Here is a 27,468-nt window from a genome sequence, read left to right on the forward strand (position 1 = left end):
CCAGGCGCATGTCTACAGAGTTTCCTCTACTTCTATTTCAGCCCCTTCAGGACCAGGCCAGTTTTTGCTAGTATTCAGCACTGCACTACTTTAACCACTTGAAGTGAGAAATTCAGACAAAATAAACATTTAGAAGGGATGCATACTAGCACATTAGGCTTTTACTTTGCATGGGGGAAAAAAAAGAAAGTAAAACCCATCACTTGATACTTCTTCATAAGAACTATTCTGTTTGTTTCTTTTGAATAGTTTCAATGTTTGACTCACTATCATAACACTTCAGGTGTTTATTGATATTGTGCTAAGCGCTGCAATTTTTCTTGGCCATTGTTATCACAGTGTTTTGTATATCATCTAATTGCTAGCAGATATATACCATTAAGCGCTGACACCATTTTTTCTTTTTTCACAATTTGTAAATTGGCTTTGGGTGCATTGGAAGTAAGAGAAACTGGCAGGGAAGTCTTCTAAGGCCCCTTTCAGACGTGCGCTTTTTCATCCATCCGTTTGCGGATGAAAAAGGGACATACATTGTTCCCTATGTAATTGCGGGTGTCAGCGGATAAATATCCACTGACACCCGTAATCACCCGCCTCCGCAAAGATCCGATTTTGCGGACGGAAGAAAATCCTATTTTTTCTTCCGTCTGCGGATCGGATCTGATGAACACGGACACACAGTCCGTGTTCATCAGATCCCCCCATAGGGGAGAGCAGAGAAAAGACAGGGCAGTCCCTTCACAGTGTGCGGGGACCGCCTGTCAGCCGCCGGCTCAGCGGGGATCAACGGAGCGATTCCCGCTGAGCTTACGGACTTACTGATCCGCCTCGTGTGAAAGAGCCCAAAGATTGGCCATACACCTATAGATTATCTGCCGATTTTCTATGGTCAGATGGAAAAAGTGGAACAGATTCCTGCATGTATGATGAACTGTGTGGATGGAAGAATCTCCCACTGGCCCAAGCTTCCATATCTTGCTAGTCGGCCCCGCTGGTTCTCACAATACCTGAACATTCTGATTGGGTGCAGGCATTGTTTAGGTTGAGAACCAGCAGGGCCGATTAGCAAGATACTGAAGCTTGGCCCAGTGGGAGATTCCTTCATCCATACAGTTTAGTGTACATGGAGACATCTGTTGCACTTTTTCCATGTAACCATAGAAAATCTGCAGATAATCTATAGATGTATGGCCAGCTTTACTGTGCATTTGCAAGTTGCACTGCACTTTCTGAATGATCCTGCCATCCTCTGGGACCTGTGTATCCCAGAAGACAGCGGGGGGGGGGGGAGTATGAAAATGCTCGAAGATCGCTGCAGTGATCTTACCTGGAAGCAGGTACCTGTCAAATCTAGGTACCCGCTCCCCCCCCCCCCAAAAAAAAAGTGCCAAATGTGCAAGTGGAGAGTGCGAACAAGCAGAGCTTCCCCTTTTGGGTGGAGCTCCGCTTTAACCTTACGATTATCGTCCAATCGGTGGAAGTTTTCCAAACTTTTCCCTTACAACCGATTTTCAATTTGTGCCCATTAACCGGACGAGAAAACAAACACACTGTCCGAATGATAGGTTTTCTAACGATTTTCCACCTAGTGTATGGGCACTAGGGTTGCCACCTCATACCTTCAATCCAGGACACATATGAATTACACAGGTTCTGAGGCTGATTTAACGCAGATAGGGCACCAAGTGAGTTTATCTGCCACCTTAATCAGCCACAGAACCTGTGCATTTAATATGTGTCCTGGATCAAAGGGATGATGTGGCAACCCTAATAGGCGACATTATTCTCAGCATGGCAGACAAGCATTTACAGAATCAGTCAGCAATGGCAGCCTGCATGGTTCTTCCACAAAATTGTTCCCTGAAGGAGGAACTAAAGGCAAAACTATTTTTTTTTTTGGCTAGAGTAAGGGAGAATTCTAACCTGTCAGATTTTTCTGTGTCCCCATTGCCGAGATTTCCCTTCACTTCCTGTCACATAGCCAAACAGGAAGTTAAAGGAAATGCCTGCAAAATAAGGGAACCCCCAGACCCCCCTTTAATTACTTTTCTGGGGAAAACTAAAAATTTGGGATTTTCTTTTACTTTTGCTTTCAATGATAATGGTAAACAGGACAAATAGAGAGGGGGAATCTCCGTAATGGGGGCACAGACAGCAATAAAAACTGTCAGGGGATCTAATTTCTCTGCACTTTATGTAAAACTAAAAAAGTTTTGCCTTTAGCCATACTTGAATGTTCTCTGTTTGCTTCCACTCCACTACAAGCATTTGGTTACCCCTGGTGGCCTTCTAAAGAACAGAGCAGCCCAGTGTGGTGTGCAGCGTGTCCCCCAGTATCGTGTTCCCCCCCAATGGTGTGTGATGAGAGTGTGCCCCTAGCATGTCACAATACACAGGCTGCGCTGTCCAGCACTGAGGCGCTTCCTCCGCACGGTGCGCTCTGCACAAGGAACGCCTCGCACCAGGTCCGTGTTTCCAGCAGGACGGATTTAAACCTTACATCCCGCGGGCTTCCGGTCTTGGTGCGGGCGCTGGAGCGGGATGGAGCGGCGCTGAGTGGTGGTTCCGAGGCGGGGAGAAGCCTGCACAGAGAGCTGTGTGGGGGAAGAACACAGCCCCGCGGCTCAATGGGCGGCCGGAGGTGACACCCTGCTCTGGGCACACCGCGGGACAATGAAGCTCCTGAAACCCGCCTGGGTTAACCACAATGGTGAGGACAGGAGCGGGCGGGAGAGGGGCAGAGTGTGTGGCCCCAAGGGGCCCCTGAAGTTGGTGGCGAGAGATTGCAGCGCTGGTATTGCTCATCCGGAGTCGGAGAGTTCCTGCAGCTTTAATTGTTACCTGTACAGAGGGGAGTATGAGAGCGAGGAATGGGGGGGCATCGTTAGTATTGTAGCTGCTCCCATTGTTCGTTCTCTAGTGTTAGAGCAGAAAAAGCAATCTAATATGGAGCCCAATGCAACATCTGTCACCTGAGCATCTTAGTGACACCATATTCCCCCAGGGGACACCATTGTGCAGTCACAGGGATGCATTCACCTGCAGAACATGATGCAATGCTGTCCGCCAACAATACCTGTCACTTTACTCTTATGGCAGCACTTTGCATCATTGCAACCCTCCCATCCACTGCCATCTATAAAGTGGATTTTTGTCTTTTTTGTTTACTTTTTTTTTTTCTTCTAATTTCTCACTCCATTCTTATGAGATGTACTCGTGTCGGATATCCCAGGAAGCATCGGCTCCCTCACTGCGGCAGTATCAGAGCAAACCTGATGATACATCACCAGGAGTCGGCTGTAAGTATCCAGAGGTGACAGCCGGCTGCTGATGATGTAAGAAAAAAAGATGGCGGCGTGGGAGCTGCGTGTGACAGCTGAGTGTTTGATTACAGCAGGACGGCGCTGGATTGGCTGGGAAGTATGTTTATTGTGCATAACCCCAGCGACAAAGGTAAGGACCCATTCTCACTTGTGCTGTCTCTTGACATTTTTCGCAGAATTTGGGTATTTACGTGGGTTTATATTTTTTTATATCCAACGCTGGCTATACATTATACAATTTTTCTTATTAATTTCCTTTAGATTTAACTACAACTATGTAATGCAACGGCCTGCTTGATTGCATATTTTTAGGTTTGATTGCATGGTTTTGGAAAATCTAAAGTAAGTGTACAAGGAAATTGTATAATGTATGCCTGATGCACAATATCATTTTTATTTTATTTTTCATTTAACCCAGCGGGCAGAATAACAATAAACTGAGGCTCATGGGAAGAACTCGCTGTACTAACTAAGAAATGTTAGTACATCAATCTCCCCGTCAAGCTATTGTTTTCTGCCCCCCCAAATTGGCTGAGAGTGCTGATCAGATTCTGGTTTCCAACATGCCCATTTGACAGAAGCAGGCTGGTGTACACACATATCGGCCTGTTCCTGTTTATATTCGGCCCGTGTGTACCAGGCAGGAGCCAGTGGAAAGCTAATTGTTAGGAAAAAAAAACATGCATTATGTGCATTCCTCTTGGGTTCTATTAGGGCTACAAATTGCTACTCTGCCCCCTAACAAAAGCTCATGTACTTTATTTGAATGACAAGCTTCAAGCGACACTATACTCCGGTGTGAACGAGCGCTTTGAAATGCTTGTGATGTAGCTACAATTCTCACTACAGATTGCTCAGGTGTGAATGGAGGCCTAAGAGGGGAGCTAAAAAATGCATTGGAGTGAAATGCCTCTTTAGGATGCAAATGAGCAATTTGTGTTCTGCTTATTTTATTCCTTATGAATATGTGACTTTTTTTTTTTTTTTGTACAGTGCTGTCATTTTTTTTAGGTTTTGGTGACATGTTATGTGTCTAGCAAATGTGATATCTATCTTGGCAGCCATTTAAATATTACTATATATTACACACAAAGACAGAACTTTGATACAGCCCTGACTTGCTTTTCACTGCCTATCTGTGATTTCTTTCCAGTGCCTGTGTTGTAGTGAGCAGATGCAATAATCCTCTCTATAGAGGTGACAGCTAGCCCGACTCTATACATCTTTATAGAGTTTATAGTAGGATATCCTTACTGCAGTACAGGTGCCCAGAGGGAAAAATTGGATGTAATGTAAACACTGCCTTGCCTGACACAGCAGAGAGCCCGCCAGTTTAGACGGTAACGTTGCTGCATCTGAGGTCTGTGTTTGCATACAAACGTGATAGATAGGAGCAGGGTGGGGGAACCCGTACATGGTTTTTAGAATAAAAAATACCCGTACTTTAATACAGTGAATGAATATAATTGGGCTTTTGCATTTGCCTATTTATTTACTACTTAAATATTTAAATGTTTAGAAATCACTTTTAGCTTGTTTTTTGTTTTCATTTTAGGGAAGCCAATCTTTTCAGTGGACATTCACCCCGATGGCACAAAGTTCGCTACTGGAGGACAAGGTGTGTAAAAAACATTTGTAAAGTATGTTGAGGATACTTTCAATATTTCCAAATTTGCTATAGTAATGCAAGTCAGTTATTCCAAAAATGTTCTCAAGTACCACTTGGATTCAACAACAACTTAAAACAAGAAAAAAAAGAGGGTAAATTTGAGGAAATTTGGCATGCCTGGTTGAGAGGTACGAGTGTCGCACCACCAAAACTGTTGGATAGATTTTCTAGGTAGAATGTAGAGGGCAGGGGGGGAGGGGGGATATAAGAAATAAAGAGATGTATATGGGTATATTATAGGAAAGCAAAAATGTTGTATAATGCATGTTAATTGAATTGCAATGGATGTCGAATAGACATATCTATGTATGAAATAAGAAAAGCAAAATAAAAATTAAAGTGGATTTAAAAAAAAAAAAAAAAAAAATCTTAAAGGGGTTGTAAAGCGTTGTGTTTTTTCACCTTAATGCATCCTATGCATTAAGATGAAAAAACACCTTGCTCTCTCTGGCCCCCTGAGCCTGAATCTCCGTGGGTGCCATCCCGCGTCGTTCTTTCCATAGCTGATTGGATAGATTAATGGCAGCGCAGCCATTGGCTCCCGCTGCTGTTAATCAAATCCAGTGACGTGGCCGGCGGGGACGAGTCATATACTCAGGGGCTATACACGCAGAATGTATAACACGGGAGCGGGCCCGCAAGGTAACCACCTCGGGACAGAGTTTCCCAGAGGGGGTTTGCTCTTGCGGGGAGGAGCCGAGAGAGCCACCGTGGGACCCCAGAAGAGGACGTTTGAGGCCACTCTGTGCAAAACGAACTGCACAGTGGAGGTAAGTATGACATGTTTGTTATTTCAAAAAAAATAAAATCTGAACCTTTTGTGTCCCTTTAAAGCAGAAATATGCTCAACTTCAATCCAGTGATGCGGCGTCCTGGAGCTCCCCTCAAAGATGTCAGTGGCCGGTTTCCGGGTATCAATCACCAGCCACTTAGATTGGCAGGGCCAAAATGATGTAAATCCAGAGTGGGAGTTCAGTTAGCTTCAGCATTGCCAAATTTCTACAGTGAGCTGCACAGGGACAGACAGGTGGGTAACTTTAAGGTGGAGTTCCAGTCTGGGTAAAAAATTAAGTCAGCAGCTACAAATACTGTAGCTGCTGACTTTTAATTTATGGACACTTGGCTGTCCAGGCAGCCTGCAATGCCAGCACCTGGAGCCGACCTGTCCATCGACTTCTACATTTTTGCCTGGAACTCTGCTTTAATGCAGAAGAGACAAAGCATGTCTATTCTGCATTTAAATTACCTGCCTGTTCACCCATTTACATTTTCCATATAAAGTTCCACTTTACAGGCACTTTTACACTAGGGTGGGGTGGCATTGGTAAAGCGCTGCTTTTTATAGCAGCGCTTTACCGTAATTTTAGTGGTACTTTTAACCCCGGTTAGCGGCCGAAAAAAAAGGTTAGAAGCGCCCGCAACACATTGGCAGGGTCATTTTAAGAGCGGTGTATACAACGCTCCTGGAACGCTCCAAAGATGCTGCTTGCAGGAGCACCCATGATTTCACACTGGGGTGGCAGGGGAGGTGTTTTTCAGGCACTTTACGGGCGCTATTTTTAGCCCATTGCACATCAATGTCAGGCTTGTTGTACAGCTTTGCCTTTGTTTGTGGTTATCCAGTGGCTTTACCGGGTCATCTTATTTAAAAAAAAAAAAAAAAAAAGTTTTTCAGATTGTACTTCTATTTATACTCAATGCCTAGTACACACACTGAGAAAATTCGGAGTGATCATCCGATAATCTGATCGTAGGTACAAAGCATTCGTGAGCCAATCGCGACAGTTCATGTGAAAATATCCAATGGGAGAAGCATGAAAATTGTTTCTTGCGCGATAAGAGCGAATGATTTTCGTGTAATTAGTATGGTATTTGTACAGAAAAAATTGTGTGACCAAGACCACACATGCTCTGAAATTAAAGAATACAATACATTATATTTTATGCACGGAGAACCTAATGAGACACTGGAAACTTCAAATTTCAGTCTACATTTTATGAATGGGTTGCAAATTGTAGGCCATAATGTGCAGTAATATTGTGGATTATGTATAAATCCCCTTTTATCCTGGACGGTTAAATGTTGCCCAACCAAAGTTTTGCTGTTTAGTACGCATGTCACAGTTTTGGATTTTAATGTCTTTCTAGGGCAAGACTCTGGAAAAGTTGTCATATGGAATATGCCACCTGTTGTTAAGGAGGAAGATGAAAAGAACGAAAGTGTTCCCAAGATGTTGTGCCAGATGGATAACCACCTAGGTACCAATTCGCATCACTAAAGGTTGCATTAGGTTTAACAACTTTGTTTTAGGTTGCAGGAAACTTTAAAATTGTGCCAAGTGCTCCGTGGTGGGGGGGGGGGGGGGCAGTGGCATTTGAATAGCAGATTCAGCATAAAGAAATTGGATTGAGCTTTGCATATTTTCTTTCAGCTTGTGTGAACTGTGTGCGATGGTCTAACAATGGAGCGTATTTAGCATCTGGAGGAGATGACAAGCTTATCATGGTGTGGAAGAAATCTGGGTGAGCAGAGAACTGTATCTTTAATTGATTGTCCCCCTCTCTGTCCGGATGGAGAGAGGAGGAAGGAGCCGGTAAATCTGTCATTTAGCAGCTCTCTCCTTTTCTGAATAAACAGAGTGACTGTGTCCATTCATAACTGAGCATCGTAAATGTGTTTTTACGATGCTTCTGTTTATGAATGAACTGGAGCCTCCGTCTCCAGTTCCTTTTTGTCTTAAGTGCAGCTGAGGCTGCAAAGAAAGGGACTGGGAAATCTGTGTACTCGGTCCCTTTTCCTGTCTCAAATTGGAGATGTCAGGGGTGTTTAGACCCCTGATAATATCACCAAAGCCCCCCCCCCCCCAACAGGGTTGATTTTATAAAAAAAAACACTGACACCGTCCATTCCCTCCCCCTCAAAAGAAAGCATTGTAAAAATAAAAAATAAAAAATTAATTGTGAAAAATAAAAATAAACTACTGACACAGTCCACGCCTTATCGTATTGGTGCCACTGTCACATGACATAAAAAAAAAAGTATCGTAATTGGTGCAACCCTCGTTTTAACGGGATGCAGGGGCAGATAGGGTTAAAGTGGATCAGTATGAATGTTATGTTCATATGTTAACTGTACTGTACCATTTATTTATATCTTAGGTATATTGGACCCAGTACGGTTTTCGGCTCTAGTAGCAAACTTGCGAATGTAGAGCAGTGGCGCTGTCTCATCATTCTCAGGAATCATTCTGGAGGTAAGTTCATTTTGAATATAAAAAAGTTTTTTTTTAAACAAAATGCTGATATTATTGTGTATCTATATTTTTCACTAACTACATTGTAAACATGTTTCTCAGATGTAATGGATGTGGCATGGTCTCCTCATGATGCCTGGTTAGCTTCTTGTAGTGTGGATAATACGGTAGTTATATGGAATGCCCTGAAGTTTCCAGGTAAGTGAGAGAGATTCCCCTTCCCTGAAGATGATAATAATAGGGTTCTTAACGGCTCATTCAGATGGCAGACTAACACATCCTCCGTGCAGAGCTGCTTGCATATGCGTGTGTCTCTACCCTGGAGCTGTGTGCAGGCAGTCCATAGAAGTGGATGCGCATTCAGTGCCAGCACAGACTCAATCGCACCTCAAAGTTTGACATACGAGCAGGAGTGGGTGCACAGATGTGAACCCATAGCCTCTGTTTTTGGATCTGTGCACCAGGTCCTGTCCGCATGTCAAACTTTGAGGTGCGATTCACTTCTATGGTCTGCCTGCACACAGTTCCAAGGTGGATGCACAAGCATCTGCCAGTGGCTCTGCTTGGAGGACAGTACTAATCTGCCATCTGAATGAGCCATAAAGAATAGTGATGCAATGATACTTCTACATTCACTGAAGCCTCTTAAATGAGTCCTTTTTCTTTTGTAATTTAGAAATTATTGCCACATTGAGAGGGCACTCAGGACTGGTGAAGGGACTTACTTGGGATCCTGTAGGAAAGTACATTGCTTCTCAAGCTGATGACCACAGCCTGAAGGTCTGGCGAACCATGGACTGGCAGCTAGAAACCAGTATCACCAAACCATTTGATGAGGTACAAGTCATTTAGTGGGACGAGCATACATGACCTTAATGGCTGGACAAACAATTACAACGCTGTTTTAATTGCAAGAATTTTTCCCTTTCTTTTTCCCATGGAGTGCAAGAAAGTTACTGGTTTTTATTAGTCAAATAACCTATTATATACTACTGTAACAGCAGTGGTTGAACCCAGCATGTAACTAACTCTTGGCACTCCAAACCTTTCTCACAGTGTGGAGGGACCACCCACGTCTTGCGTCTTAGTTGGTCCCCTGATGGACATTACCTGGTCTCAGCTCATGCAATGAACAACTCTGGGCCAACAGCCCAGATTATTGAGCGTGATGGTTGGAAAACCAACATGGACTTTGTGGGACATCGAAAAGCAGTCACCGTTGTGGTAAGATGAACTGTACTTTATATTGTATAGAGAACTTTTTTTTTTCTCTTTTATCTGATATGCTAACTTAGTTTTTACTGGTGGGCATTATACTTTCTATCAAATATATTCTGTTGCATACTAGTGAATTGTCTTTTGGATGAAAAGGTCAACGTATTGTTCTTTTATAAACTTCTTATGTATATATATATATATATATGAAAAAGAGTGGTACTACTGCGCTACCAAATAAACTAATATAAAGGAAAAATAATCAACAGAAATAATTAAATAATAAAAGCTGCGTATCAAAAAGGTGAACAAAACCAATTAATGAATATGTAAAAAGTGAAGATAGCGCTAATATCAACTAGTGCTGATTTAGTACAATATAGTGAGTGATAATCATATTCAATTCAGTGAATAGTGTAAACATAAATTAGAAAACAACAACACTTATGAATGAATAATGATGAAAAAGCAGTGAGTTCATAATGGGTTAACCGACTAATCCCATATGCAGCACTCAGGCCACTCAGCTGATATCTTCTTCAGACTGCTTTTCATTAGACAAACGACCCTATGCAGCAATTCAGTCAGAAACACTCCGATCGGAATATGAAAAAGAAAAAAGAGAGAGGACAAGCCTCATAGCACAATACTGTGATGACTAGAGGGATGTACAAGATAATACATCGACGGTGTACCAACTCACACATCCGCCGATACACACAGGCTCAGAGTTAGGAAAAAAGCTGCCGCTCAGTGCGATGGTCTCCTCACAAGGATGTATTCCCGTCACATAGGCTCCTCCCCCACGCGTTACGCCACTCGTCACGTGGCTTAGTCATGGGTCTCCCCATGACTAAGCCACGTGACGAGTGGCGTAACGCGTGGGGGAGGAGCCTATGTGACGGGAATACATCCTTGTGAGGAGACCATCGCACTGAGCGGCAGCTTTTTTCCTAACTCTGAGCCTGTGTGTATCGGCGGATGTGTGAGTTGGTACACCGTCGATGTATTATCTTGTACATCCCTCTAGTCATCACAGTATTGTGCTATGAGGCTTGTCCTCTCTCTTTTTTCTTTTTCATATTCCGATCGGAGTGTTTCTGACTGAATTGCTGCATAGGGTCGTTTGTCTAATGAAAAGCAGTCTGAAGGAGACATCAGCTGAGTGGCCTGAGTGCTGCATATGGGATTAGTCGGTTAACCCATTATGAACTCACTGCTTTTTCATCATTATTCATTCATAAGTGTTGTTGTTTTCTAATTTATGTTTACACTATTCACTGAATTGAATATGATTATCACTCACTATATTGTACTAAATCAGCACTAGTTGATATTAGCGCTATCTTCACTTTTTATATATATATATATATATATATATATATATATGTATCGCTGTTGCCCATAACAGCTTGTAACAGTTCCCCCTATCCTTTTCTAGTTCAGTTTTGACAATGAAGACAAATGATTGGCTGTGCAGAATATTGAGTTCATCTGCAGTGGCTTTGCTTCTCCTTGTGATCTGCTTAATGCTTAACAATGTTGTGAGTTTGACTTGAAAACATTGTTCTGAATATTATTCTTTCCAGAAATTTAATCCAAAAATCTTCAAAAGGAAACAAAAGAATGGGAGTTCCAATAAGACTAGTTGTCCATACTGCTGCTGTGCAGTGGGTAGTAAGGATCGTTCGCTTTCTGTGTGGGTAAGTCCAATCTTAATCTTAAAGCTTCACTTTTAATCTTTCCATGATCTTGTTTTTGTTACCCTCAAACTGTTGTACTTTCTGTTCTAGCGATCACGTCATTGTCAATCGTGCAGCTAGTTTGACGCAGACCTTTTATCAAAAAGTCTGATGTTACCCTGACTTGCCACCCCCTTCCTAAAGCAGCATGGTGGTGCGGGTGGAGGGTTGACGCCCATAGTTTGGGTGTAATGTGTAACATGCTCTAGACTGGCACCCGCTGAAACATTTTTAAGGTAGTCCAGCCATGCAGGGCCTTGCCCACACAGCCATATCATTCATTCACAGAGATCTGTGAGCCTGACACTGCATCCCTGATCCACTGATTACGGGTGCCATGCTTTGCAGGCTCCTGAGGGCCAAAAAATATATAAATGCACTTTTATTATATTTTCCTGCAAAAAAATGCATTTTATATATATTTTTTTCCCCAAAAGGTGAACTTGGCCTTTTTAAGAATTACGTTGCACAAAAAAAATGTAATACATTTTCTGTAAAGTCTAAAGGTTTTTTATCTTCATGCATTCTATGCATGAAGGTAAAAACCTTTTGGTGGGCTGCCCCATCGCCCCCCCCCCACAGGCCCCCCTAATATTTACCCAATCCAGCGATTGGCTCTCCCAGGTCTCTCTCCTTATTGGCTGAAACGCCGCAACAGGAGCCATTGGCTCTAGCTGCTGTCAAACGCAGCCAGTGTGGAGGGAGCAGGGTTGGGATCGAGGCACCATCTGTGTGTCTTAAAGACACACAGAGATGGCTAAGGGGGAAACACGCACAAGTGCCCCAGAGCAGGCAGCTTGCTCTGGGGGCACTCAGCCCAGAGAAAGCACCAGGAGCGCTAGTGGGTGACCCCAGAAGAGGACAATCGGGGCTTCTATGTGCAAAACCCTTATACAGAGCAGGTAAATATACCATGTGTTTGTTTTTGTTTTTTTTCTGCCATATCTTCATTCAGGACTATATGTTTGTAACGTACCAGTTTTTCAATTTGACATAAAACAGGACTTTGTTAGTAGTAATGGATTTTTTTTTCTGTAGCTTACCTGCCTTAAGAGACCATTGGTGGTAATCCATGATCTGTTTGACAAATCTATAATGGACATCTCATGGTAATTGTTTTCTTTTGTTTGCTTATTCAATTTTTATTTTTCATCGCCTTGAGGCGATTCAGTTCGCATATGTAGCGCTATACAAGTTTCTCACTCATCAAGTGGACAGCACTATCATAATGGTGTATTCATATTCTCTAAACCTTGTGTTAACTATAAGGGTAAAATACAATATATTTATGTGCACAAATTCAGTTCATACAATTCACAAAAAAATTATGCATTCCATCTAAACGCTTATACCTAAATATGCATCATAATGTGCAAAAAACACTAAATATTGTTCAAAACGAAAAACCCTCTAAATAATATTTGTATTGTGTAAAATCATGCAGAAATTATAAATCCATAATGTAAAAAAATGTAATGAAAAAAAGTTCATATAACCAGATCCTTAAGTCCCAAGTGAGATAAATTGTGCAATGACAATGAGGGAAAAAAGTATTTGATCCCCTGCTAATTTTGTACATTTGCCCACTGACAAAGCAATGATCAGTCTATCATTTTAATGGTAGGTTTGTTTTAAAGAGAAAGTAAACTCTGATGTATTTTACTTCCTCTTTATTTCCCTGCAAAGTTAAAACATAATGGGCTACTATGCATCGCATAGTAGCCCATTATGTGTCACTTACCTGAAACTGAAGCCTGCGATGTCGCTGCTGTCCCCACTGGCAGCAAGCGTCCATCTTCACCCCTCTTCCTTCTGGGCCCGCAAACTCCGGCTCTGTGACTGGCCGGAGTCACGTGACATCACTCCTGTGCATGCGCGTGGGAGGCGCCAGTCACGGCATGGCCCTTTTTAGAAACGGCACGATCTGCCCTTTCTAAAGTGCCCATGCACTGTATACATCGGCATGCGGCTTTATTGTAAACATCTCCTAAACCGTGGAGGTTTAGGAGACATTTCCAGCACCTACAGGTAAGCCTTAATATAGGCTTACCTGTAGGTTAAAGTGGTTGTACAACTAATTTAACGGTGAGAGACAGAAAAACAAAAAAATCCAGAAAAATGCTTTTCAAAAATATTATAAATTGATTTGCATTTGAATGCGTAAAATAAGTATTTGACCCCTTCGCAAAACATGACTTGGTACTGGGAAGCAAAACCTTTGTTGTCAGTCACAGAGGTCAGACATTTCTTGTAGTTGGCCACCAGGTTTTGACACATCTCGGGAGGGATTTTGTCCCACTCCTCGTTGCAGATCCTCTCTAAGTCATTAAGGTTTCGAGGCTGACATTTGGTAGCTCGAACCTTCAGCTTCCTCCACATATTTTCTATGGTAATAAGGTCTGGAGACTGGCAAGGCTACTGCAGGGCCTTAATGTGCTTCTTCTTGAGCAACTCTTTTGTTGCCTTGGCCGTGTGTTCATGGTCATTGTCACCATACCCATCAACAAACTATTTTCAATGCCCTGGCTGAGAGGAGGTTCTCGGACAAGATTTGACAGTATATAGTTGTCCTGTCCTCTTAGCAGAAAAACACCCCCAAAGCATCATGTTTCTACCTCAACGTTTGACAGTGGGGATGGTGTTCTTGGGGTCATAGGCGGCATTCCTTCTCCTCCAAACACAGCGATTTGAGTTGATGCCAAAGAGCTTGATTTTGGTTTCATCTGACCACAACATTTTCAGTTCTCCTCTGAATCATTCAGATGTTCATCAGCAAACTTCAGACGTACATGTGCTTTCTTGAGCAGGGGGACCTTGTGGGCACTGCAGGATTTCAGTCCCTCACGGCGTAGTGTTACTAATTGTTTTCTTGGCGACTATGGTCCCAGCTGCCTTGAGATCATTGACAAGATTCTCCCGTGTAGTTTTGGGCCGATTCTTACTGTTCCCATGATCATTGAAACTCCACAAGGTGAGATCTTGCATGGAGATCAACAGGTATTTTGTGTTTCTTCCATTTGTGAATAATCGCACCAATTGTCGCCCTCTCCCCAAGCTGCTTGGCAATGGTCTTGTAGCCCAATCCAGCCTTGTGTAGCTCTACAGTTTATGACATCCTTGGACAGCTCTTTGGTCTTGGCCATAGTGGACAGATTGGAATCTGATTAATTGCTTCTGTGGATGGGTGTCTTTTATACAGGTAAAAAGCTGAGATTAGGAGCACTCCCTTTTTTTTTTTTTATCCAGAAAACGAGTTTATTGAAGCACACATATAAAATTTCATACATCGAGATTGCATTCAGGTATAAGGCATTAGGCTACATTCCGTTACAATTTTCAACAATGGTACATCGCATCACTCCACCATCCACATAGGAGCACTCCCTTTAACCACTTGCCCACTGGGCACTTAACCCCCCCCCCCTTCCTAACCAGACCAATTTTCAGCTTTCGGTGCTCACATTTTGAATGACAATTACTAAGTCATGCAACACCAGTACCCATATCAAATTGCTGTCCTTTTCACAAATCTAGAGCTTTCTTTTGGTGGTATTTGATCACCTCCTGGGTTTTTATTTTTTGCGCTGTAAATGAAAAAAGACCAAGAAAATGCAAAATTTTATAACGGAAATTAAGAAAAATGCAAATTTAGTAATTTTTTTATTCATACATTTTAACCAAAATGTATACTTCTACATATCTTTGGTAAAAAAAATAACCCAAATCAGTGTAAATTATTTGGTCTTTGTGAAAGTTATAGAATCTACAAGCTTTGGTGCCAATCATTGAAAAATTGTTCACACCTGATGTACGGCCTAACAAGCCAGGACAGTACAATCATACATTTTTCTCTCACGCAGCATACCACAAATTTCACCCCAAAACACATTCTGCTATTACTCCCGATTATGGCAATACCACGTGTGAGACTTTAACACAGCCTGGCCACATACAGAGGCGTTCTAGGAGCATAAATTACACACATAATTTCTACACTACCTCTTACACTTTTGAAGGTCTGGAGCACCAGGACGATGTAAACGCCCAATAAATTACCCCATTTTGGAAAGTAAACACCCCAACGTATATTCTGAGGCATAATGAGCCTTTTGACCATTTTTTTTTTTTTTTTCCCCCCACAAGTTTTTGGAAAACGTGGAAAGAAAATTAAAATTATATATATATATATATATATATAATGTGTGTGTGTATATATACACACGTTGTCCCTTTTATTTTTTTTATTTTTTTTTAATGATATTTCTAACACATAGTATATGTATATAGAAAAAATTACACCCCAAAATATATTCTGCTACTCCCTCAAGTATGGCGATGAGAGACTTTTTTTACACAGCCTGGTCACATACAGAAGCCCAACATGCAGGGAGCACCATCAGGTGTTCTAAGGGCATACATTTCAAATCTAATTTGACTACCTATTAAACTTTTGTGAGGCACTGATGTGGCGCGGATGAGCCATGGCTGGGCACAGATCAGCGCTGTGGGAACTTCAGATTCAGCCCACAGCGCTGCTGCACCCAGCTCTCCTCACACGCTGCACCAAACGGTGTGAGGGAAGGAACCGGACAAGCTCATTGTACTGCATGATCACGTGGTAAAGGTGTCTGGGAGACCCGACGTTCATGGAGATTTTCAGGGGGCACGCGATTCTGGAAGGAGGTCATATGATGGCCTCTCAGAGTTGTACGACAGCACTGTAGCTCGGTTGACAACTGGTTAAGAGAGTGCCCCTAATCTCGGCTCGTTGCCTGTATAGAAGACACCTGGGAGCCAGAAATCTTGCTGATAGGGGATCAAATACTTATTTTGCTCATTAAAATGCTAATTATTTTATAATTTTTTTTTTTTTATTTCGTTTTCTGGATATTGTTGTTGTTCTGTCTCTCCCTGTTAAAGTAAACCTACCATTAAAATTATAGACTGATTATTTCTTTGTCAGTAGACAAATGTAAAAAATCGGCAAGGGATCAAACATTTCCCCTCACTGTCTATTGTATGTTATCCACATGCTCTGTATAAGTGTTATAATTGTATTTATCATACTCTACGTGTAAGAATAAAATATTTGTTCTTCCAGCTGCCCCAAGGGTTTCATTCATGAATTAAACTTGGGACAAGTGACAAATGCTTTTATCTTTCCAACCACTTCATTATTTTAGCATTTCATAAGTTTGTTCCCTGGGTTATTTACAGGACGTTAAATGGGCTGGGCATACTGGTCTGTTCAATGGATGGATCAGTCGCTTACTTGGATTTTTCACAAGATGAGCTGGGTGATCCACTGAGCGAAGAGGAGAAGGTAGTGAAACCTTATACCATATTATTGTATGTTTTGTGGTGTGTGTTTTTTTTTTTTCTTTACTACTTTTCCCTCTCTCCTTATGAGAAGATTATTCTGCTCGCAGCTTTTACCTCTTTGTATATTTGTATCAAGTCATGGTTTTATTTTATTTATATCAATCCTTTTACATATTCCATTACAGAATAACATCCACCAAAGCACTTATGGAAAAAGTCTTGCCATCACAACGGGTTCCCAGATTCCTAACACCATCATAGAGAACCCTGAAATGCTGAAGTTTCAGCAGAAGCAGCAAATACTGCAGGATGGAGAACATGGTGCAGCTGCACACAGGGAGACCCAAGCTCCAAAAGTAGCCAGTATGGTAAATGGAGAAAGCCTGGAAGACATCAGGAAGGTACTGTATTGTAGTGAAAGGGCAACAAGTCCGTAGTTTTATATACATTTATTCATTCAAACTGTACATCTTTTACAATATTAGTGTTTATAGTTGTACTGTACCAGCTTTAAAGGGAAGCTCTAGTTTTCTAAAGTGGGGTTTTTGTTTTGTGTTTTTTCCAGATTTATTGCAAGTTTCTTATATTAAAGTTGTCTAAACATGAAATACCTTTTTAGAGTTCCATAAAAGTATTTTGGTGTCTAGAGTCACCTGGAACACTTTTTTTTTTTTTTTTTTTAAACCTGAAAGCCCATTACTCGCTGCTACACCATGACACCAGAATTTTTTTAAATGTTCCTTGGTATCGAATATCCCAGGATACAGGGTATCCATTATGATGTGCTTATGCTGCCACCTTCAGGTAACTGGATGTAGTTTTTTTTTGCTAGTGCCTTAGGTGATGATCATGTCTGTGCAAAGTTATTCTATGTAGCTGGCTTTTTCACAAGATTTCCATCAAAAATAGGAGACTGGCTTATCAAGATTTATTACTGCGGCTTCTGCTAACAGAAACAATACCCAGACCCATTACTGGACTATGCGGGTAGGAGCTACAGCATTGCCATTCGGCACTGGACTCTGTGTAATTTGACCCTGAGCACTCGTATCTTGCCTTGTGGACTGGCAGGGTGCTATACAGGTCCAGGGGGGTGATCCCCAACTTGAGAATCATTCCTGAAGTCCCTTGTGGCGACAGCCCACCATGATGAGTAATGTTTGAACCCTCCCTGGGAGGGCCTCAACATATTGGTACCCAGTGGGCTGGTAGTAGTAACTCTGCCTCTATACTTGTGCACCATGAACTAGATATGTCACAAGAGAGGTGGAGACTACTAGAAGCCACCATATTAGAAGCTTCGACATGAGACAAGACAGACACTTAAGACAGTGACTTTACAGCTCTTATTCTGGATGTGCAGTATAGCAAGTATTCCCAGCACACCACTGTTGTATTGTGGAGATGGACCACTGGTAAATAAAGGTAGGCGTTATTGGGACACAGTTTCTCTTTTTTTGTGGGTACCGGCGTCTGATTGAAATGGCACCCGCTCCTTACTTGGGACTGCTATATTGGCACCAATCCCATATTTATATTGTCAACCGGTCATGTCTTGGCAGTGGCTGAGGGAAGAGAGGGCTTCCAAAATCCTTTTATCAGGTAGGGAGGAACCTGAACCTAGTTCCCCTTGCACTATACCCCCTGGGAGTCGGGTAGTTCCATGTGGCTCTGATGTTCTTCACATGCCTTTTGTTCTTTTCACTATCTCAGGGGCACCTTTCTCCAATTCCTTTGTATCATGCTAACTATTACTTACAAAGCCATACACAAGTCTGCCTCCAGCTACATCACTAGCCTAGTCTCAAAATACCAACCTATTCAGTCTCTGTGTTCCTCTCAAGACCTCCTGCTCTCTAGCTCTCTCGTCACTTCCTCCGATGCTCGCCTCCGGGACTTTTCCAGAGCCTCTCCAATCCTATGAAATGCCTTACCCCAATCTGTCTGATTTATCTCCTACTCTATTAGCTTTTAGACGATCCCTGAAAACCCTTCTCTTCAGAGAAGCCTATCCTACCCACACCAAACAACTGTATTTTTATTTTCTTCATCAGCTCATCCCCCCACAGTTATTACCCTCCCTTTTTTTTCCCCCATTTGACCCTCCCTTCTAGATTGTAAGCTTTAATGAGCAGGGCCCTTTGATCCCTCCTGTATTGTAACTTTACTGTCTGCCCCCATGTAAAGCGAAAGGCGTAAACTGTTGGCGCTATATAAATCCTGTATAATATTAGCATGGGAGGAATTCTCATCTGCTGTTGTTGGGTTACAGCATCAGAGTCCTGTTTTGGGTTAGACCATCTTGGTTGCAATGAAAAGGCCCCTCCCCCCTTCTCTATTAATGGAGGCAGAACCTACCAAGGATCCGCCAGAGGAAGGGGTTGAAGGGAAAGTGACTTTTGTGAAAAAGGGAGATGTAGAAATTCCTCTTCTGAGGAATTTACACCAGAGGAATCCCAGGGTTCAGGGTTATCTCCGACTCAAAAGGACTTTGTAGGCTTTCTCACGAAGGTCTGGACTAGCTTAATGTTACCACTTCCTGAGGCACCTGTCCCAAAGGCTACAGGATTGGAATTCTGGTAACTAGGGTTGTCCCGATACCACTTTTTTAGGACTGAGTACAAGTACCGATACTTTTTTTTTATGTACTTGCCGATACCGAATACCGATACTTTTTTTTAAATGTGTCCCCAAACATATGCAGCCATGTCCCCAAACATATGCAGCCATGTCCCCAAACATATGCAGCCATGTCCCCAAACATATGCAGCCATGTCCCCCGTACCTAAAGGCTGCCGCGTTAATCACCGCGTGGGGAACATTACAGTCAGCTTTCGTTTGAATAGCTGTTTCCCTGCCGCGCTGTGTATAGAGACAGAGTGTCTATGCGCGGCGGGGAAAACAGCTATTCAAACGAAAGCTGACTGTAATGTTCCCCGCGCCACGGAGATTAACGCGGCAGCGGCTTTGCGACACACGATGGCGAGGGGGGGGGGGGGGGGGAGTATTCTATTTTGGCATCGGGGGTATTTGCACGAGTACTCCTGCTAATACTCGGTATCGGTACCGATACCAATACTGGTATCGGTATCGGGACAACCCTACTGGTAACCACTGCAGCATCTCCCATCTTTCTCTGTACATACTCCTTCTAAAGTGTAACTCCACTACTGTTCAGAAAAAAACATTCCCTTCTGGGTGATCTATGTACATTACAAGGATTTTAACAAAATTAGTTGCAGATTCCTACCTTTTTGTTCTGAAGAAATCATGGTTTGTTCCTCTACGCCTATGGGCACAGTGCGTCTAATGGGAGTGGTTTTATAATTATCAATCGGCTGTAGGGCTCTGAGGAAAACCGCTGACGTGATTTCCTATTGGAAATATCTTAACAAAAAAAATATTTTTGTCACAGGGGATGCCAAAAATCTGACTTGTATCTTAGTGTAGACTTCTGGGAAAATCAGTGAGCCAATTGCACAAGCAGGAAATTATGTTTCTGGGAGGTGTTTTGTACACATTCTGTGTACAGAACACCTCCAGGTAGCCATATTGCATTACATTTTACAGAGCTGCAGATTGAAAAGGAAAGGTAAATATAATAACATTCCACTACAGTATGACTTGAATTGCAATTGTATATACTATATTTATTTGTTCATTAAAGTGGCATTACCCTTTAAAGGGTGTGTTTTATAAGCGGATTGGGTTCACCCTGATAAAGTGTTCTTTCCACAAAAATAATTTGCTCAACCGTACCCTACAGAAAGCAATTTCACTAAGAAATGGAGCATATCCAAAAATGTGTCATGCAAGAGAAAAAATTACTTGCTAGGTAGCCCTAAGAGTAACTGGACAACACCAACAACTTTTTTGTTAATATTTTTTCTTTGTAAAAACCTTTTAACTTCTAGAGTAAAAATACTTGTACATGTACACATTTGTAATGCCTCCTTGGAAAGAGAGAGTATGCCAATGGTGGATTGGACTGTTTCCGATGTTGGGAGACCCTCCCCGTTCGAGCGGACGAGTTCCTGGTGTGTTAAGGATGCTTCAAAAATTGTCTGGTGCTCTTATTTGAAGCCTGTCTTGCTCTTGTGGGGGGCAGCCTTACAATGGGCGATTTCAGCTGTAGAAGTGTGTCAAAGCCTCAAGGTTTGGGCTCATCCAATGTTGAGGGATACCGAGTCAGGCAGATGCCTGGAGGTTTTGCCTTGTGCTCTTAGTTTCTAGGTGGATGCCTTCACATACTCTATTCAACAGCTGTCACCTTGGTATCCTGTTTGTGCACATGCCCTGAATCCTATGGCTGAAGTGTTTGTCAGCGGAGTTACTTTATAAGAAGCAAGTTTAACAATTACATTTTCAATGGGAACGTTTGTTTTGACCTGCTCTGGATCATTACATCCAAACGGTTATTGTGGGCAAGAGTACCCTGTTAAAAAAAAAGTCCGTGCCTGTGGTACAAAAGCCTGCCACTCCTTCTTCTAAAAAATGTATTACTTTTCCTAGTCTTGAGATCCAAGTTCTAATCTCAATTCTGAAATAGGACTTGGACTTTAATGCTTTAGAAACCTAGAGACACGTCCTCTGCGCAGGTGCACCTCCACCCTCTGGTAGGGGAACTTTTGTAGGCCTTCCTGTATATTTTGGCAGGAGAACATTGCAGATGTCTGGGTCTGCAACATAGTGGCTCAGGGCTATAAGCTAGAATTTAGGAGCTTCTCTGTGCTTCATGCTCTTAAATGTTTTTTAAATCTGTAAAAAGAAAGGACTGTTTTTTTCGAGCTCTTGATCACCTGCTATCTTAAGAATATCATTCCGGTCCTGGAGATCAGAAAGGTTTCATGTGTGTGTGTGTGTGTGTGTGTGTGTGTGTGTGTGTGTGTGTGTGTGTGTGTGTGTGTGTGTGTGTTTGTTTTTTTTTTTTTTTTCTTGAACCTCCTAACTGAAACTAAACAGCAATGTTCACCCCCTCCTGGATCTCAAGAGACTCAAGTGCAGAAGTTCCGTATGGAATCAATATAGTCAATCGTTGCCTCCCTCCACTAAGGAGATTTTCTGGCATCTTTTGGATATCAAGGATGCCTATCTGCACATCACAATTTTCCCGCATCACCAAAGGTACTTACGGCTTGAAGTGGAAAACCGCCATTTTCAGTTTGTGGCTTTGCCATTTTAGCCTGTCCATTGCTCCCAGAGTTGGCCGTGGGTGAACTTTAATGGCATGGCTGTTGTGGAAAATAAAAATGATCCTGGACTGCCGCCCTCTGATGGGTGATTTATTGAAACGAAATAAAGGATAAAAATCCAAAACTGTATAATGTTCAAAAATTCATGCAACACTGCAATCAATGGTAGGAAGTGGACACAGGGGGAAAAAAAGGCTGACATCATGGATAGATGCTTACTCATGGCTGTTGTGTTGGGATCTAGGATCTTGAGAGACAGAGGCGTATCTGATTCAGTAATTTTTACCCTGCTTAAAGCTAGGAAGGTGACCATTTACCACAGGACAATTTTTTTTTTATTTTTTTTTTGCCTGGGCTTTGGCACTTTATCATCAGATGTATGTCATGGGCAGCATCCTGGCATTTTTCCAAGCTGGGGTTGACCAGGGACTGGTCTTCAGTACAATAAAGGATCAGGTTTTGGCATTTGCAGTCCTTTCAGTGATTTGTTGATTCTCATTCCTTGGTGCATGCATTTGTACAAGGGGTCTCAATAGATATCTCAGCACATTTTTCAATCTTGGTCTAAAGGGCAAATTGCCACTGTTTTTGGTAACAAGCCATTGTACCAGGTGCCTTCTGGGCTATTCAACATCAGACCTCGGTGGCTAATGGTTTATAAGGCTGTTACCTGGTCTTCTGTTCATACTTATACAAACCTGGATGTGGTTTTAGTAACACAGGTTCTTCCAAGCCTTAGCTATGGTTTGCTTAGCTGCTGTAAAAGTTTTATATTTGTAAATGTGGGATTTTTGGGAGGCTGCTTGTTTTAAGAGCATCTAAGGCGTGATAAGCATGGATGAGGTTGTTGGATGGGATGTGAAATGTTTTGGTCCTGAAGGGTCTGAACCACCAGACACAGGACCATTACGTGTAGATGGAAAGGCGTTTTTGAAAAAAAATTACAATTGTGTGGCGTAGCTAATAATAGCTGGTCGCATTCAACTGACATTTGTTCTGTTATTTCTTTTGTCATCCAAGCCACTTGTTCAGTTCCATTATGTGTCAGGAAGATACCCCCAGCACTTCTATCCACATGGTTAGCCTAGACCAGTGATGGCGAACCTTGGCACTCCAGATGTTTTGGAACTACATTTCCCATGATGCTCATGCACTCTGCAGTGTAGTGGAGCATCATGGGAAATGTAGTTCCAAAATATCTGGAGTGCCAAGGTTCACCATCACTGGCCTAGACCCATTTGTTCCAATCACCTTGGAATGTGTAGCTACAAAACATAATTGGATATAGATACTGGGGTAACTTCCTGATACTGTAACAGAAGTGGCTTGGCGAAGCTGTGAAATGTCTTTAAAGGGGTTGTAAAGGTTTGTTTTTTTTTGTTTTTTTCTAAATGTTGTTCTTTTAAGCTAGTGTGTTGGTTCACTTACCCTTTTCTTCGATTTCCCTTCTATATGTTTTTCTTTTGAATTTCTCACTTCCTGTTTCTCCTCAGTAAGCTTGCCCCCATCACCTGGCTGGGGATTAGTCAGCCAGAACAGCTTACTGAGGAACGGGAAGTGAGAAATTCAGACATAAAAAAACATTTAGAAGGGAAATGGAAGGAAAAGGTAAGTGAACCAACAATGCACTAGCTTAAAGGAACCTATTTAGAAAATAAAAAACAAACCTTTACAACCCCTTTAATATTAGAAAACAAGTCCTGTTGAATGTGACTACTAACTTTACCACAACCTGGATAAATGAGAATCTTCAGACCTATTAACAGTGGTTTGAAACGCAAAGTAAATGTCATTCAGTTAAGGTTTACTGAATTAACTACATTTTGTGCGCATTTTAGAATCTCTTAAAGAAACAAGTGGAAACGCGGACAGCAGATGGTCGTCGTAGGATAACCCCATTGTGTATCGCCCAGCTGGACACTGGGTATGTAGTAGTTCCAGATGCTGTAAATGTTATATACATGTTGACTGTGAGGCTTACTTTATGTATTTTTGGAATGTTCTTTTTCAGAGACTTTTCTACAGCATTTTTCAATAGTATCCCAATATCAGGGTCGCTGGCAGGATCCATGCTCTCCTCTCAGAGCAACCAGCAGCTCATATCTGTGGATTCCAACACAACTAGTTCACAGGGGGCCAAGTCAAGCCTGGAGCCTATGGGAAATGCAAAATCTGCAGAAGAAACTCCAAACAAAGAGAGGTGTGATATTAACATTTTCATGCACCTAAAAGGCACTGCGCAAATGTTAACCGCTTCAAGACAGGGTACTCCAGTCCCCCTCCTACCCATGCTAATTTTCAGCTTTCAGCACTGTTGCATTTTAAATGACAGTTGCGTGGTCATGCAACACTGTACCCAAACAAAATTCAAAAATTGTTTCCATAAATAGAGCTTTCTTTTGTTTTGGTATTTGATCACCTCTGGGGTTTTTATTTTTTGCTAAACAACTGAAAAAAGACCAAAAATGTTGAAATATAAAGGTTTTCTTTTGTTTCTGATATAAAATTTTGTAAATCAACTACGTTTTTTATTTTCCTCCTTTACTGATGAGGTGGCACTGATATGCGTTACTGATTGGCCTCCCAGGTGGTCATGGGTGGGCATCCCTGGTGGGCACAGGTGGGCATACTTTGGGGTGGGGGGGATGGTGGCGCGCAATGCACTGAAAATCAATCGGATGGTAAAGAGCCTACATCAGAAACTCTTTACTGAGATCGGTAATGCAGTGTGTCAGAATGATCACCGCACTGCGTGCCCTCGTGGCTTATTCTGCTAAACGTCATGCAACGTCTTGTCAGGATTACTTAACAACTTTCCGGCCGTCATTCTGCTATATGCTGAGCAGGAAGTGGTTAAATGACTCTAAATCTTGCATTGCGTAGATCTCTGTGCAGGCTTTGCAGGTGTTTTTGTTTCATTTTCTCTCCTCGATCGGGTTGTTTCGGGACGTTCCTAAATTCTGAAGATCCTCTTTCCATTGATGAACGATTAGGAAAACAAACAACCCTCTGCATTTATGATCTACTCCTAATACTGCTTTACCAACAAAACTGAAGCATCTTGTGAGTGGGAAGGGTTATACATGGTTGTCAAACAGCTTATTTTTTTTATTTTTTGTTTGCCGTTGTACACTTTCTCCTAAAGGCAGTAGTATACCACCCAGTGTTCTTGAATTCCACTGAATCTTTGTCCCTTGATAACCTATACAAAAATGATTTTACAAGTGTAAAAATTTCAGTTTTTATAGGGTTTGTAATACATGATCCATCCAATATAACGTTCAGTACAGGCATACCCCACTTTTAATTACACAACGGGACCAGAGCATTGATGTAAAACCAAAATGTACTGAAAGTGAAGCAATGCCTTTTTTCACTTCTAGGCTGTAGTGGGGGTGCCAGGGGCTTTAGTGGGGGCATCAGGGGAACACTCGCATGTAAATAAGCTCATCTGATGCAAGGGGGGCCGCTCTAATACATCCCCCGGACATCGCGCTGTGCACAAAGGACAGTGCTATTGAGAGGCTGGATGGCATTCTGTGGCTGACAGGGAAGCCTGAGGGGATGTGATGTCACCGGAGGTGGGGAGGCAGCCAGGATACAGAAAGAGCACACTGGAACTGGGCAGGCTAAGTGCTCAGAACTTCAGTTCCGTCTAATGCGGGTGCACGGCGCGGAATATTTGTACTTGTGAGACACTTTACGTACACTCGCGGGCATGTCCGTACTCGCGAGTGTACGTAAAGTGAGTGTCCGTAAAGCGGGGTATGCCTGTATTGCCCTGCAATATGCAGCACTGTACCTAATGAGATTTTTTTCACACAAATAGATTTCTTTTGGTGGTATTTAATCACCACTGTTTTTTTTTTGTTTGTTTTTTTATAAAATTCTTCTTCATTTCTGTATATAAAATGTTGCAAATCCTCTTTCTTAATACATTTATAGGCCAAACTGTATTCTGCTTCATTTCTTTGGGGAAAATAACCCAAATCGGTGTTAATTATTTTAGTCTTTAGGAAAGTTGTGGAGTCCACAAACTTTGTGTATCATTTCTTGAGGCCCTAAAATGCCAGGACAGTACAAATCTCCCCAAATGATTTTTGAAAAGTAGACAGTCTAAGCTGTCTAAGAAGGCATGGCAAGCTTTTTGAATTTTTTTTTTTTTTTTTTTTTTTTTTTTTTACAAAATTTTGTTAGTAAAATCTATTAAAAAAAGAAATACAAAATTGTAAAAAAATTATTTTTACATAGGCTGTCACCAGCGCATTACAGCATCATCATATAACTGGTGTGGCAGTGATCATTTTTAATGTTTAAGCAACCATTTTTACTGAATGAAATGAATTCATTCAGTGTTTACTATTGTGGTTAGCTGTGATTGCCTACAGCTAATTACATGGTATAGATGGGCTGTGATTGGCCCTGTCTGTACCATGTGATCACTGTGATCAATCCGAGATCATTGTAATAGTACAAAATGGATAGCATGTATTGAAGCCATCCATTGTGCACAATTGTCATGTGATCTGCTGTGATTGGTCACATCGATCACATGGTACCAGCAGCGATCAGTGCACTAAAGTCATCCGCAGCGCAGCCTGTTCTGGGAGGATGTCATATGACAAATGACAGCCAGACGGAAACCGGTTAAATAGCGTTAATTGATGCAAAGCATAACATGTCTCCTGTGTTGTTAAAGAGTGTTAAGTAATTCCATTTTACCTTTTCTTGTAGTGGAAATGCTCCTTGTACTACTCCTACAGCCCTCGCAGGTGTCTCAACTCAGCCTAAGCTTGAACCTATGAAAGCACTAGACTCGCGATTTACAGAGCGATCGAAAGCCACGTCCGGCATAACAGGGATTTCTCACACAAACCAGGCTGCTGCAGAGAAGTATGTAAAGCAACTTTGTAATTGACTATTACTTTCTAAAGGTGGGCATAGACATCAGGGAATGGATGCCCGGACCTGCTCAATCCAAGCTAAGCTTCTGCCTGGAAGCTGAACTTTGGGCACATGCAGGGTAATGCAGAAATGTAGCAGCTTCTCCTTTTACTAAATAGACAATCATTTTTGCACTAAAACATCTCAGACTGGAAAGCGTGTTAAAAACCTGGTTCTAGACTGGGGTAAAGGCTGTCATTTCCTGCTATGGAGACCGGTCACCTCACCACCCTTCTGTAGTTCCATGCAGGCAGCTCTGATGTCACCATGTCAGTGCTACCTGCAATAGCAGTTTCCTATCCTCCTCCCTAATACAATTTTCTCTGTGTCTGTGCACACCGATATACGAAAATATGACGTCTGTGCATGTGTCTGACTTGTTCACTCAGCTCACAGCAGCATGACTCTCTTCGCCTTATTAGATTAAAAGATACTGTCTGTACATATTCAGATGCCTGAGCAATGACAGTGTAGTTCTCTGCTACTCCGTTAATATCCAAAGCACCACCACACACTCCCAAGAGGAAGCCAATGGGCTCTTTTGGAAGTGTAGTCTGTGTGGTGATCCTTTTGTGCACAGGATAACATGCAGGTCACCATGCACATTCCTCTCCCCTAGCTGGCCTGATAACATCACGGAGTACAACTCGGATGTATACTTCTTTTCTTTCTTTTTTTTTTATTTCATCTACTTGATGCTTTGCACTTGGAGAAGGGTTATTTTGCCCCAGATTATCTTTAAGAAAAAAAGAAGCAAACTGGTGATCCCTTTCTCTCCTGAGAAGGGTCTTTTGAGGCTGTGCATTT

At 42.1% G+C, this 27,468-nt stretch overlaps 1 protein-coding gene across 2 annotated transcripts in view; it reads left to right on the forward strand.

Annotated features, from left to right (window-relative positions):
• Positions 1-2,486: 2,486 nt before the first annotated feature.
• The window catches only part of LOC120936147 (protein HIRA), a 51,473-nt gene continuing 26,491 nt past the window's right edge, over positions 2,487-27,468 (forward strand). The window contains exons 1-15 of one of the 2 annotated variants that reach the window (XM_040348299.1): positions 2,487-2,710; positions 4,879-4,941; positions 7,141-7,251; positions 7,425-7,515; positions 8,152-8,246; positions 8,349-8,444; positions 8,923-9,083; positions 9,303-9,470; positions 11,051-11,164; positions 12,242-12,312; positions 16,421-16,526; positions 16,711-16,926; positions 23,556-23,641; positions 23,729-23,917; positions 26,452-26,610. In XM_040348299.1, coding sequence (XP_040204233.1) covers positions 2,674-2,710; positions 4,879-4,941; positions 7,141-7,251; positions 7,425-7,515; positions 8,152-8,246; positions 8,349-8,444; positions 8,923-9,083; positions 9,303-9,470; positions 11,051-11,164; positions 12,242-12,312; positions 16,421-16,526; positions 16,711-16,926; positions 23,556-23,641; positions 23,729-23,917; positions 26,452-26,610 — 1,763 coding nt within the window. In that variant the 5' untranslated portion in view covers positions 2,487-2,673. The remainder of the gene's footprint in view (positions 2,711-4,878; positions 4,942-7,140; positions 7,252-7,424; positions 7,516-8,151; positions 8,247-8,348; positions 8,445-8,922; positions 9,084-9,302; positions 9,471-11,050; positions 11,165-12,241; positions 12,313-16,420; positions 16,527-16,710; positions 16,927-23,555; positions 23,642-23,728; positions 23,918-26,451; positions 26,611-27,468) is intronic. The other variant, XM_040348290.1, reaches the window with a different exon arrangement.

This window comes from Rana temporaria, chromosome 1 (genome assembly GCF_905171775.1).
Source record: "Rana temporaria chromosome 1, aRanTem1.1, whole genome shotgun sequence".
In the NCBI taxonomy this organism is placed as follows: domain Eukaryota; kingdom Metazoa; phylum Chordata; class Amphibia; order Anura; family Ranidae; genus Rana; species Rana temporaria.